The sequence below is a fragment of the Tachyglossus aculeatus genome, chromosome 17 (genome assembly GCF_015852505.1).
Source record: "Tachyglossus aculeatus isolate mTacAcu1 chromosome 17, mTacAcu1.pri, whole genome shotgun sequence".
NCBI lineage: Eukaryota > Metazoa > Chordata > Mammalia > Monotremata > Tachyglossidae > Tachyglossus > Tachyglossus aculeatus.
In genome coordinates, this window is record NC_052082.1 from 49482694 (window position 1) to 49496322 (window position 13629).

Here is a 13629-nt window from a genome sequence, read left to right on the forward strand (position 1 = left end):
TAGTAGTAAGAATATTTATTAAGCACCCATTCTGTGTTGAGTATTGTCCTAAATGCTGGGTAAAACACAGTTCAAGGGGCCCTATCCACCTGCACTCACAACCTAAGTCGGGGGACAGGGTGGGAAGCTAAGAGATTGGAGTCCGTGGGTGGTGGGGCTGGGTTCATGCAGGGGGACTGCTGCCCATGAAGGACTGGTGGTGTCAGGAGGCCCAGCAGGGCAGGGTGGGCAGCCGTCTGAACCAGGAGACAGACCCAGAAGCTGTGAGGGAACAGGTGTGTACGAATAATAATAATAATAATAATAATAATAATAATAATAATAATAATAATAATAATAATGACATTAAGCGTTTACTATGTGCAAAGCACTGTTCTAAGCGCTGGGGTGGTTATAAGGTGATCAGGTTGTCCCCCGGGGGGCTCCCAATCTTAATCCCCATTTTACAGATGAGGGAGCTGAGGCACAGAGAAGTGAAGTGACTTGCCCAAAGTCACACAGCTGACAATTGGCAGAGCCGGCATTTGAACCCACGACCTCTGACTCCAAAGCCCGTGCTCTTTCCGCTGAGCCACGCTGCTTCTCATTGGGTGCAAATGTGTGTGCAAATGTGTAGGATCACAAGTGTGTGCCTGTACAAGTGTGTATACCCATCATCATCATCATCATCAATCGTATTTATTGAGCGCTTACTGTGTGCAGAGCACTGTACTAAGCGCTTGGGAAGTACAAGTTGGCAACATATAGAGACAGTCCCTACCCAACAGTGGGCTCACAGTCTAAAAGGGCATTTACATGTACCCACGGGTACATGTGCAGCATGGCTCAGTGGAAAGAGTCTGGGCTTTGGAGTCAGAGGTCATGGGTTCAAATCCTGTCTCTGCCCATTGTCAGCTGTGTGACTTTGGGCAGGTAACTTCTCTGGGCCTCAGTGACCTCACCTGTAAAATGGGGATTAAGAATGTGAGCCCCCCGTGGGACAACCTGATCACCTTGTAACCTCCCCAGAGCTTAGAACAGTGCTCGGCACATAGTAAGCGCTTAATAAATGCTATCATTATTATTATTATTATTATTACTATGTGTGTGTGGGCGTGTGTTTGTGGTTCTCTCTGCTACTCAAATGTTACTTCTCACATCGCACCACTTGTGTCTCCTCCAGGGCTAAATTGGGGTGAGTTGCCTCTGTACTTTGCCAGTTCCCAGTGACAGGCCTATCTGGCCCCTTCTCTCTCCCTCCCATCTTCATCATCATCAGTGGTATTTATTAAGCGCTTAGTGTATGCAGAGCACTGTGCTAAGAGCTTGGGAGAGTACAACAGAGTTAGTAGACACGTTCCCTGCCCTCAAGAAGCTTACCCTCTAGAGTCTCGCCCCTCCTTCCCTTCTTTCTCCCCTTCTCCATTTCCCTTTCTCCTTCCTTCTCCAGGCAGCTAGAATGGAAGCTCCTTGGAGCCAGGGATCATGTATACTTTGTATACTGTAGTCTCCCAAGTGCGTAGTACAGCGCTCTATGTCCAGTAAATGCTCAATGAAGCGTGGCTTAGTGGAAAGACCATGGGCTTGGAAGTCAGAGGTCGTGGGTTCTAATCCTGGCTCTGCCACTTGGTCAGCTGTGTGACTTTGGGCAAGTCACTTAGCATCTCTGTGCTTCAGTTACCTCAACTGTAGAATGGGGATTAAGACTGTAAGCCCCACGTGGGACAACCAGCTTACCTTGTATCTACCCCAGTGCTTAGCATATAGTAAGTGGTTAACAAATGTTATAATAATAATTATTATTATTATTGATTGATTGGCTCAACCCTCTCTAGCTGCCATCCTGCCTCTCCTAACTAGGGGCCTCAGGATGAGTGAAATTGATTCACAAATCCTAAAGTTCAGGAGTGTCTCGAGACATTTATTGAGTGCTTACTGTGCGCAGAGCTCTGTAGTAAGCACTTGGACTGTGAGCCCACTGTTGGGTAGGGACTGCCTCTATATGTTGCCAATTTGTACTTCCCAAGCGCTTAGTACAGTGCTCTGCACACAGTAAGCGCTCAATAAATACGATTGATGATATAATACAATAGAGTTGATAGACACAATCCCTGCTCCCAGTCTAGTGGGGGTATTGGTTTTGGATACAACTGCGGTTTGGTTCTCTGAGTTTCTGCAAGAGTTGGAAAGTGAAGTCGCTACGGAACTAGATCCCCGGTTGGGAGCAGGTGAGGGCTCTGTACAGGCAGTCCTGATAACTGCTCGACCCAAGGATGGGATGGACTTTTAATTAGAGTTGTGAGCCTTAACACTCACGGCAAGAGGCTCTGGGTGGCCCAGCCACAGCTGAGCAATGCTGGCTCCTGCAGGACGGAGCCCGGGTGGAAGTACTTTGTACTTCCCAAGCGCTTAGTACAGTGCTCTGCACACAGTAAGCGCTCAATAAATACGATTGATGATTGATGATGATGATGATGAAGTACGTTGGGACTGGGCTATGGTTAGGGCAGGGGCTGAGGATTGGAGAGAAGTAGTGGGCCAGGAATAAAGTGGGAGCAGAGCCCGGCTTTGGTTCCAGGCTTTGTACCGGGCATTTGCTTTCTCTTCCAGAAATCCTTTCACCTGCCAGGATGACACAGACGAACCCCCTGCCCGGGCCTCTGGGGCCATGGAAGGTAGCCGTCCTGTTAACGCAGCCTTGTGGAGAGTGTCACTGGGTGGGAGCCGGCTCAGGCCACAGCTGAGGCCACCGGCTCGGCCACCTTCATCCTGGGGGGCGGGCAGACACCGGGAGGGACATATGTTGCCAATTTGTACTTCCCAAGCGCTTAGTACGGTGCTCTGCACATAGTAAGCGCTCAATAAATACGATTGATGATGATGACAGGTGCAGATGGCGGGGCCACTGCTCAGGGGAGACTGGAAACCACAGCCCCTGCACCTGGGCCACTCCTGCGATGATGCTCTTGGTCCCAGGGCTCGCCTCGATGGGGAGGGACAGCATGGCTTACACGTCATAACAGGGGCCGGGTTTGGAGAGAAAGAAGAAGCAGGGGAGGCGGAGGGGGACGGGGAGGGAGAGAAATGATTGAATTGATGACACTCTAAGATTCACTAGACCATAAGGGGCACCCAGATTTTAACAGGAACCTTGAGATTCAGAGACACTCTAAGCTAATTTATTTCTCCAAAATGGTTCCTCTTCTGGCCTGGTAGCTACATTATGGGAGCTTGGAGAGCGATAACATCTCTCCTCCAATGACAGCCTAAAACACTTTCACCACTTCATCATTTATCTTTCCTACAGCCTTTCCCGAGACAGGGGTTTGTTTCCCCTTTCCTGGGGAGGCTCTGAGGCCCAGAAAAGCCATGAGACTTGCCCAAGTTCACACAGCTTGTTAAGGAATGACGGAACAGGGGCTGGAACACAGGTCTTTCAGCGGAGGCCTCCGACACAAAGCGATGCCACCTCTCCCGGGGCCTCCAGGCCGAGACGGAGCCTGACAGCAGGTAGAGCTTCTCTCTCCTCCCTCTTCAGAGCACAGCACTGGAAAGGAGAGATGCTCAGACACAAGCTGTCCTGCTGGATCCAAATTCACTACGAGCCGGGCGGGTGTGAGGAGGAGAAGTACAGTAGTAGCAAGAAGAGGAGTAGCAACAGTGGCAGCAGCAATCCAGTAGTAGTAATACTAATAGTAATACCAGTAGAAGCTCATTGTGGGCAGGGAATGTGTCTGCTTATTTTTCTATCATAATCTCCCAAGCACTTAGTACAGTGCTCTGCTCACAGTAAGCGCTCAATAAATGCGATTGAATGAATAGTTGCAGTAGTAGTAGCAGTAATTGCAGTAGTAGTAGTAGCAGTAACTAGTAAAATTAGCAGCAGCAGTTGGGAGAAGCAGCATAGCTCAGTGGAAAGACCCCAGGCTCGGGAGTCAGAGGTCGTGGGTTCTGATCCCAGCTCCGCCGCTTGTCAGCTATGTGACTTGGGGCAAGTCACTTAACTTCTCTGGGCCTCAGTTACCTCATCTGTAAAATTGGGATGAAGACTGTGAGCCCACGTGGGACAACCTGATCACCTTGTATCCACCCCAGCACTTAGAACAGTGCTTCGCACATAGTAAGCGCTTAACAAATGCCATCATTAATTAATTAGTTGCAGCAACAGCAGCAGCACCAATAGTAGCATTATTCTTTCATTCAATCGTATTTATTGAGCACTTACTGTGTGTAGAACACTGTACTAAGCGCTTGGAAAGTACAATTCAGCAATGAAGAGAGACAATCACTGCCCACACGGGCTCACAGTTTAGAAGGGAGGATACAGAGGTCAAAACAATAGTAGTAGTAGCAGAAGCAGCAGCAGTAATAGCAGTAGTAGAAGTGGTAGTAGTACCAGTAGTAATAATTATGGAATTTCTTAAGTGCTTAACTATGTGCCAGGCACTGTACTAAGCACTGGTAATAGCAACATCAGTAGTAGTAATAGCAGCAGCAGTAGTAATAATAATAATAACGATGATGGCATTTGTTAAGTGCTTACTATGTGCAAAGCACTGTTCTAAGCACTAGGGAGGATACAAGGTGATCATGTTGTCCCACATGGGGCTCACAGTCTTAAGCCCCATTTTACAGATGAGGTAATTGAGGCTCGGAGAAGTGAAGTGACTTGCCCAAAGTCACACAGCTGACACATGGCGGAGCCGGGATTTGAACCCATGACCTCTGACTCCAAAGACCGTGCTCTTTCCACTGAGCCACGCCGCTTGGGTGTAGTGGCCACCCTACTGTCTCCACCATAACTAAGACTACCAAATGGGAAAGATTATTTTGCACCCAGAAGTGAGTTTGAACTCATTTTGGGGGCCCTCTGCCAGGGTGGATCTCCATAGTTCAGCAGCAGCAACCTGGTCACATGGATCCCCATTCTGAGAACGGGGTTTCCCAGTCTACACTGGAAACGCCACTTCCCATTATAAACCAAGTGGATTGGAACCCTCCTCAAACCTGAACTGCTTCTGGCCCATGTGGGGCTTTCCACATTGGCTCCTTCTGCCGTCCTGAGTCCCGGCCCCCTGATCTCTGGCGGTGCAAACCAGCAGGCCCTGGGCTCTCTTCCAGATCACCGTCTATGACCAAGAAAACTTCCAGGGCAAAAAGATGGAGTTCACAGCCTCCTGCCCCAACGTGACCGAGTACGGCCTCGACAACATCAGGTCCCTGAAGGTGGAATGTGGAGCGTGAGTAATGAGCGAGTTGGCCCCCGGTGATGGAGGGGAGGGCCTGGGGCGCCGATCCTTCCCTTGTTTTTGTATTGTATGAGAAGCAGCGGAAAGATCACGGGCTTTGGAGTCAGAGGTTATGCGTTCAAATCCCAGCTCTGCCAATTGTCAGCTGTGTGACTTTGGGCAAGTCACTTCACTTCTCTGGACCTCAGTTACTTCATCTGCAAAATGGGGATTAAGACTGTGAGCCCCCCATGGGACAACCTGATCACCTTAGCTCCCCAGCGCTTAGAACAGTGCTTTGCACATAGTAAGCACTTAATAAATGCCATCATTATTATTGTATTGTGGAAGCAGCATGGCCTAGTGGAATGAGCCTGGGTTTGGGAGTCAGAGGACCCGGGTTCTGATCCTGGTTCTGCCACTTACCTGTTGTGTGATCTTGGATAAGTCACTTAACTTCTTTGTGCCTCAGTTCCCTCATCTGCAGAATGGGGATCCAATACCTGTTTTTCCTCCTTCTTAGACTGTGAGCCCCATGTGGGACCTGATTATCCTGTGTCTACCCCACTGCTTAGTATGGTAATTGGCACATAGGAAGTGCTTAACAAATACCATTATTATTATCATTATTAGAGGAGCAAGACTTCTTGCTGAAGAGCTGATTTTGGAAGCCCCTCCAACCCCGGGGGCTCCCCAGGGGACAGCCGCTCTGCTGGAGGGCAGTGCTTACATAACCACCACCCAGGGCTTAGAACAGTGCTTTGCACATAGTAAGCGCTTAACAAATACCATCATCATCATTATTATTATTATTATCTGAGGGAAGCAGCCAGACTATATTTACCCTGTGGTTTTTGCAGCCGGCTGGCAAGATTAGGGCACTAGGCACACCATATAAGGGGCAGAGTAATCAGCAGGGGCAGAGTAATCAGCTCATTGCTGGTGGATTTCAAGTCTGATCCCTCCCTTAGTTCAGCCCACAGGCAATCGGGAATCAGGGCTTCCTGCAGAGGAAGTGGGAAGGGATCATTTGCCTGAGGACCCGGAGTCAATAATGACGACTGATTCCGGTTGGGAGACCTCATGTCCTGGAGAGAAGGCAAAGAGGTCCCCAACAGCACCGGTTTCAGTGAAAATCGGGACTGGTTTTCTATTCAGAAAAGTCCCTCTTCTCACATGAACCAATCTTGCCACACACATCCCAACCTGGACCAGCTCACCCAGAGGCTGGCAACCCCTCTCCCCCCCTGGGGAAGGACCATGGAGAATTAATTAATCACTGGTATTTGGTGAGTGCTTATTTTGTGCAGAGTACTGTACTAAGTGCTTGGGGGAGAGTACAACAGAATGAGCAAACACATTTCCTGCCCGCAATGGGGAATGTATATATGTTTGTACATATTTATTACTCTATTTATTTATTTTACTTGTACATATCTATTCTATTTATTTTATTTTGTTAGTATGTTTGGTTTTGTTCTCTGTCTCCCCCTTTTAGACTGTGAGCCCACTGTTGGGTAGGGACTGTCTCTATATGTTGCCAACTTGTACTTCCCAAGCGCTTAGTACAGTGCTCTGCACACAGTAAGCACTCAATACGATTGATTGATTGATGGGGAATGAGTCAAAACAGCCCTCCCTGCCGCTGCCTAGCGAGTGGTTTGTTTGCAAGGCAGAGTGAAGTTTTCCAAGCCCATACACCTGGGTCCTCCTCCTGCTCTCTCACTCTGATACCCACTCCTGTCCCCCCCTCTCCTGTGATCAGACAGAGCAGGTCTGACCTCTGACCCCTGCACCCTCCCCCCACCCCCCAAAAAAATCACTTAAGCAGCGTGGTTCAGTGGAAAGAGAACGGGCTTGGGAGTCAGAGGTCATGGGTTCCAATTCCGGGTCTGCTGCTTGTCAGCTGTGTGACTTTGGGCAAGTCACTTAACTTCTCTGGGCCTCTGTTATCTCATCTGTAAAATGGGGATTAAGACTGTGAGCCCCACGTGGGACAACCTGATCACCTTGTATCTTCCCCAGCGTTTAGAACAGTGCATAGTACATAGTAAGCGCTTAAATGCTATAATTATTATTATTATTATTATTATTATTATTAGGCTCCTAAATCGTCCTCCATCGCCCCCTTGTGGACATTCTTCTAAAAGCTTCTCTGCCCTTCCTCTTCTTGCCTTCTGCCCCCCGCGCTTCCAATCAATCAATCAATCAATCAATCAATCGTATTTATTGAGCGCTTACTGTGCGCAGAGCACTGTACTAAGCGCTTACAATCAATCAATCGTATTAAGATTAAAAACCATGGCGGGAAGGGGCATGCCTTGCCTGGAGTTCTTCACCAACGGTCCTGCTACTAGTCTGACCACCGGCAAAAGAGGAGAAGAAATGTTCTGGAATTGAATTTGTCCAAGATTCAAAGGCTGGTGGAAATGGTCCTAACATGACCTAGGGGAAATCAATCAATCAATTGTATTGATTGAGCGCTTACTGTGTGCAGAGCACTGTACTAAGCGCTTGGGAAGTACAAGTTGGCAGAGTCCCAGCTTGGGAGTCAGAGGACCTGCGTTCTAATTTCCGCTCTGCCGCTTGTCTGCTGTGTGACCTTGGGCTAGTCACGTAACTTCTCTGGGCCTTGGTTTCCCTCATCTGCAAAATGGGGATTCAATACCTGTCCTCAGTCCTACTTAGATTGTGAGCCCCATGTGGGACCTGATTATCTTGTATCTACCCCAAAGCTCAGTATTCATTCAGTTGTATTTATTGAGCACTTACTGTGTGCAGAGCACTGTACTAAGCGCTTGGGAAGTACAAGTTGGCAACATCTAGAGACGGTCCCTACCCAACAACGGGCTCACAGTCTAGAAGGGGAAGACAGACAACAAAACATGTGGACAGGGGTCAGGTCATCAGAATAAATAAAAATAAAGTATAGTGCCTGACACATAGAAAACTCTTAACAAACACTACAATTATTATTATTATTATCTCTGCTCAGCCTCTGTCAGCTGCCCCCAGGGGCTGAATCCATCTCCCAGAACCCCCAGCACCTGAAAGACTTGGGGGGCTGAGATGATCCATTTTCCCACTTCCTAAGAGTCTGCCAGCCTCTTGATTAATGGAGAAAATGTCACAGATTCTTCAGAATAACAGGTGATAGAAAAGCAGGAGGCAGCTGATTGATTAATTCTGGTATCTGTTAAGCGCTTACTATATGCTAAGCACTGTACTAGGCCCTGGGGTAGGTACGGGATAATCGGGTTCCACATGGAGCTCACAGAGTAAATGAGGGTGAGAACAGGTATTGAATCCCCATTTTGCAGATGAGGGAACTGAGGCACCGAGAAGTGAAGGGACTTGCCCAAGGTCAGCCAGCAGATTAGTGGCAGAGGCAGGATTGGAACCCAGGACCTCTGACTCCCAGGTATGTGCTCTTTTCACTAGGCCATGCTGCTTTCCTATTTAGGCAGCTTGGGTAGGGAGCTCTGGGTCAGAGGCCGACTGCCAGTGCCTTGGCATGACAGCAGGGCAGAGGGGATTTAGTTTGGCAGCTGGGGAGCTTTAAAACTGAGTTATTTTATTTTGCTAGTATGTTTGGTTTTGTTCTCTGTCTCCCCCTTTTAGACTGTGAGCCCACTGTTGGGTAGGGACTGTCTCTAGATGTTGCCAACTTGTACTTCCCAAGCGCTTAGTACAGTGCTCAGCACACAGTAAGCGCTCAATAAATTTGATTGATTGATTATCAGTGACTTGTTCCTTAGACAGTAAAATGTAGTCTCTGAAAAGTGTTTCCCTGCTTTTGTTTTCCCACCAAACCAAAACCACTTAAACCTCCAGAAGCTAAAGTTTACCAGTATAAATCGGTCTTAGAGTAATGCTGCAAATAATGCTAACCATTTACAAGCCTGCTCTCCTCCTGGAAGCCTCAGGTGATATAGTGAATGAAATCAGTACCCTCAGTTGCTCATCATCATCATCAATCATATTTATTGAGCACTTACTATGTGCAGAGCACTGTACTAAGTGCTTGGGAAGTACAAATTGGCAACATATAGAGACAGTCCCTACCCAACAGTGGGCTCACAGTCTGAAAGGGGGAGACAGAGAACAAAACCAAACATACTAACAAAATAAAATAAATAAATAATAAAATAAATAAATAAAATGCTCATCTGGGACATACTACTTCTACTACTACTAATAATAATGATGATGGTATCTATTATGTGCTTACTAGAGAAGTAGCATGGCTCAGTGGAAAGAGCCCGGGCTTGGTAGTCAAGAGGTCATGGGTTTGAACTCTGGCTCTGCCACATGTCTGCTGTGTGACCTTGGGCAAGTCACTTAGCTTCTCTGAGCCTCAGTTACCTCATCTATAAAATGGGGATTAAGATTGTGAGCCCCATGTGGGACAACCTGATCACCTTTTATCCCCCCCCCCCCGAAGTGCTTAGAACAGTGTTTTGCACATAGGAAGGGCTTAACAAATGCCATCATTATTACTATGTGTCAAGCACTGTTCTAAGCGCTGGGGTAGGTTCCAGCTAATTGGGTTGGACACTTTCCCCCACCCCATATAGAGTGCACAGTCTTAATCCCCATTTTACAAATGAGGTAACCGAGGCACAGAGAAGTGAAGTGACTTGCCCAAGGTCACACAGCAGACAAGTGGCTGAGCAAAGATTAGAACCCAGGTCTTTCTGACTCTCAGCCCTGCGCTCTATAATAATTATAATGATGGCATTTATTAAGCGCTTACTATGTGCAAAGCACTGTTCTAAGCACTGGGGAGGTTACAATGTGATCAGATTGTCCCACGGAGGGTTCACAGTCTTAATCCCCATTTTACAGATGAGGTAACAGGCACAGAGAAGTTAAGTGACTTGCCCGAAGTCACACAGCTGACAATTGGCAGAGCTGGGATTTGAACCCCTGACCTCTGACTCCAAAGCCCGGGCTCTTTCCACTGAGCCATGCTCTATCCACTAGGCCATGCCAAGTATTTGCTTTAGGTGCATGACCGGCTGGACTCTCCACTCAGGTTTTCCGGCCCTCCTCTTCCCCTCTGGCGGGACGGTAGTTCCGGGGTTGAGGACTCTCCTCCCCAAGGTGTTTGGGCTCTGACCCTGGGCACCTGTCGTTGCAGCTGGATTGGTTTTGAACACACAAGCTTCTGCGGGCAGCAGTTTGTCCTGGAGAGAGGGGAGTACCCGCACTGGGACGCGTGGAGTGGGAGCAACGCCTACCACAGCGAGCACCTGACCTCCTTCCACCCCATCTGCTCTGCCGTGAGCCCCGCCGAGCCCATCCTGGATCCGGGGGGGGGGACGAGCCGGAGGAGGGGGGGATGTGGCAACTGACTGGGCAGGGCGCTGGGCGTAGACAATCACTAGAAGCAAGGAAAGAGAGGGATGAAGTTGGGAAATCATTACTCAAGCACTAGCGCTACAAGTGCCGCTGCTGGGACCTGGAAGAGACTGTAGGGGAAACGGTGTGGCCTAGTGGAAACAATAACAATGTTGGCATTCGTTAAGCGCTTACTATGTGCAAAGCACTGTTCTAAGCGCTGGGCACTGTTCTAAGCGCTGGAAAGGACATGGGACTGGGAGTTAGAGGATGTGGGGTCTAATCCCGGCTCTGCCACTTGTCTAGTGTGGGGCCTGAGGCAAGTCATCATCATCAATAGTATTTATTGAGTGCTTACTATGTGCAGAGCACTGTACTAAGCGCTTGGGAAGTACAAATTGGCAACATATAGAGACAGTCCCTACCCAACAGTGGGCTCACAGTCTAAAAGGGGAAGACAGAGAACAAAACCAAACATACTAACAAGTCACATCACTTCTCTGTGCCTCCATTTCCTCAGCTGTAAAATCAGAATTAAGACTGTGAATCCTATGTGGGACAGGGACTGTAACCAACCTGATTAGCTTGTATCTATCCTAGCGCTTAGTTCAGTGCCTGTCACATAGAGCAGCACCAAAACCCCTGTGCTTCTCTGAGGTTGGGGGCCTGGGCTGGCTGTGCCACGAAAATTGTGGACTAGAGGGTCACCTTGAATCTCACTGAGCACAGCTGCCCAGCCACAAAGCAAGGCACACTTCTGGCTCACAATGGACATTTTTCAAGTGGCTCCTAAGTCCCCAGAAGCTGTGGGCCACTAATGAAGGAGTCAGGGGAGCTAATTTACCAACCAGGGGAGCTAATTTACCACGAGAAGCAGCATGGCTCAGTGGAAAGAGCCCGGGCTTTGGAGTCGGAGGTCATGGGTTCAAATCCCAGCTCTGCCAACTGTCAGCTGTGTGACTTTGGGCAAGTCACTTAACTTCTCAGGGCCTCGGTGACCTCATCTGTCAAATGGGAATGAAGACTGTGAGCCCCACGTGGGACAACCTGATCACCTTGTATCCTCCCCAGTGCTTTGCACATAGTGCTTAATAAATGCCATCATTATTAATATTGACCAAATTTTACTTCTAGCTTAAGACTGGAAGATCTCAGGAGGCCAATCAAACCTCTCTGTCATTCAATCAAGTAATGGAATTTAGTGAGTGCTTGCTGGGTGCATAGCACTGAACTAAGCACTTGGGAGAGAAACAATACATCAGAATTGGTAGGCAGTTTTCCTGCCCATTGGAGCTCACAGTCTCCAATCGTTCCAAATGAGTGCTTCCTTACTCCCCCAAAAAGTCACGGTGGCAACCATCTCCTAGGCCTAATCACCACTGCAGTTAACAAGGTAGCGTGGGGGAGGCTGCATTCTAGCCTCAACCCCTCCTGCTCCAACTGCAGCTTATTTTTCTCAGCCCTCCCTCTCACAGGAGCCTCATTACAGGCAGAGAGGGTGGGACACGGCAACATGGTTATCTCCAAACCAATTCCCCATTAATGCTGGGGAGCAGGTGGCCAGCAGCTGAGAACACCATGTGGTGAAAAGTAAACCCAGCCTGGCTTAGGCCAATTAGCTCTCCACCTCACCTCAGATGGCAGGTGAGCTGCTGAAGGAACAGAGCGAAGAGCCAGGGCTCCTACCTGGGAGAATCTACAGGGCTAGGTTGGTTGTCCTTGGTTTGTAAATGAACTCCAATTTGTAAAGGAACTCCAACATCCAACAAGGATTCAGGAGAGTGGAGGACTGCACAGGTGGATAAAGGCAATAAGCCTCTTGTCATGGTCATTTGTTCATTCAATCACATTTATTGAGTACTTACTGTGTGCAAAGCACTGTATTAAGCACTTGGGAGTGTACAATATAACACACATTCCCTGCCCACAGTGAGCTTACAGTCTAGAGGGGGAGGCAGATATTAATGTAAGTACATAAATTACAGATATGTACGTAAGTGCTGTGGGGCTGGAAGAGGAGCGATGAATAAAGGAAACAAGTCCAGGTGAGGCAGAAGGGAATGGGAGAAGAGGAAAGGAGGGCTTAGTCAGGGAAGGCCTCTTGGAGGAGAGGTGCTTTGAGAACCTCAGTGATGCGAGAGTTAAAGGTGGATTTCTGCGCTCATGTAGTCTAACTCTGTTCCTCGAGTACAGAACCATAAAGAGTCCAAGGTCACCATCTTCGAGAAAGAAAACTTCATTGGTCAGCAGTGGGAGCTTTGTGATGACTACCCCTCGCTACAGGCCATGGGCTGGGGTAACCATGAAGTGGGCTCCATGAAGATCCAGTGTGGCGCGTGAGTAAAGGGGGGACAGGGGTGTGGGGTGAGGTGGGGTCCCCCCACCCTCTGCTCCCACATGCTCTGGTGCTGAAAGTTTGTTTCCAAAGACAGAGATTTGGGGGTGGGGTACCATACCCCTGTGGTCCCTCTACCTAGGGTACCATAAGTCAATCTCCCCCAAGACAGAGTTGACCGCCTGCATAGACACTTTAATTGCTCTTTCTACACTCGGTGATTAAGTGGTCAGGCATTTTGGATATGGGGGTGGGAGATATAAGTGTCTTATTCCCAAAATACTTCATTTAGAGTGAAGAGCTAAAGTAGATCAGGCTCTTGACCTGAGTTCTTCTGGCAGGCTTTAGGTTTCGCAAAAACCCGTGAAGAACGTTCCAGCTTCACAAAGCCGGGGTTGGGGGATACCCCTCTAACCTCACTGTTCGGCTTTTCTAGTTGGGTTTGTTACCAGTATCCCGGATACCGTGGCTACCAATATGTCTTGGAGTGCGACCATCATGGAGGCAACTACAAACACTGGAGAGAGTGGGGTTCTCACGCCCAGACTTTCCAGATTCAGTCCATGCGTCGGATTCAGCAGTAGAACTCCAAGGCAACCCGTCTGGCGGCTGTCAGACACGGGATGGTGCTGATGACGGGGCTTAAGATAAGAAATACATTATGATAGTTTGGTGTTGAGGATGTTTACGGACCAGAATTTTTCCAACTGGAAACAGCTGCTAAAGTTGCCAATAAATATTAGA

General features: G+C 48.5%; 1 protein-coding gene across 1 annotated transcript; it reads left to right on the forward strand.

Annotated features, from left to right (window-relative positions):
* The first annotated feature begins 2609 nt into the window (after positions 1–2609).
* Positions 2610–13629, forward strand: CRYBA1 (crystallin beta A1). The gene is made up of 5 exons (XM_038759532.1): positions 2610–2654; positions 5101–5219; positions 10351–10492; positions 12744–12886; positions 13322–13629. The coding sequence occupies exons 1-5, from the start codon at positions 2610–2612 to the stop codon at positions 13467–13469; spliced, it is 597 nt and encodes a 198-aa protein (XP_038615460.1). The 3' UTR covers positions 13470–13629.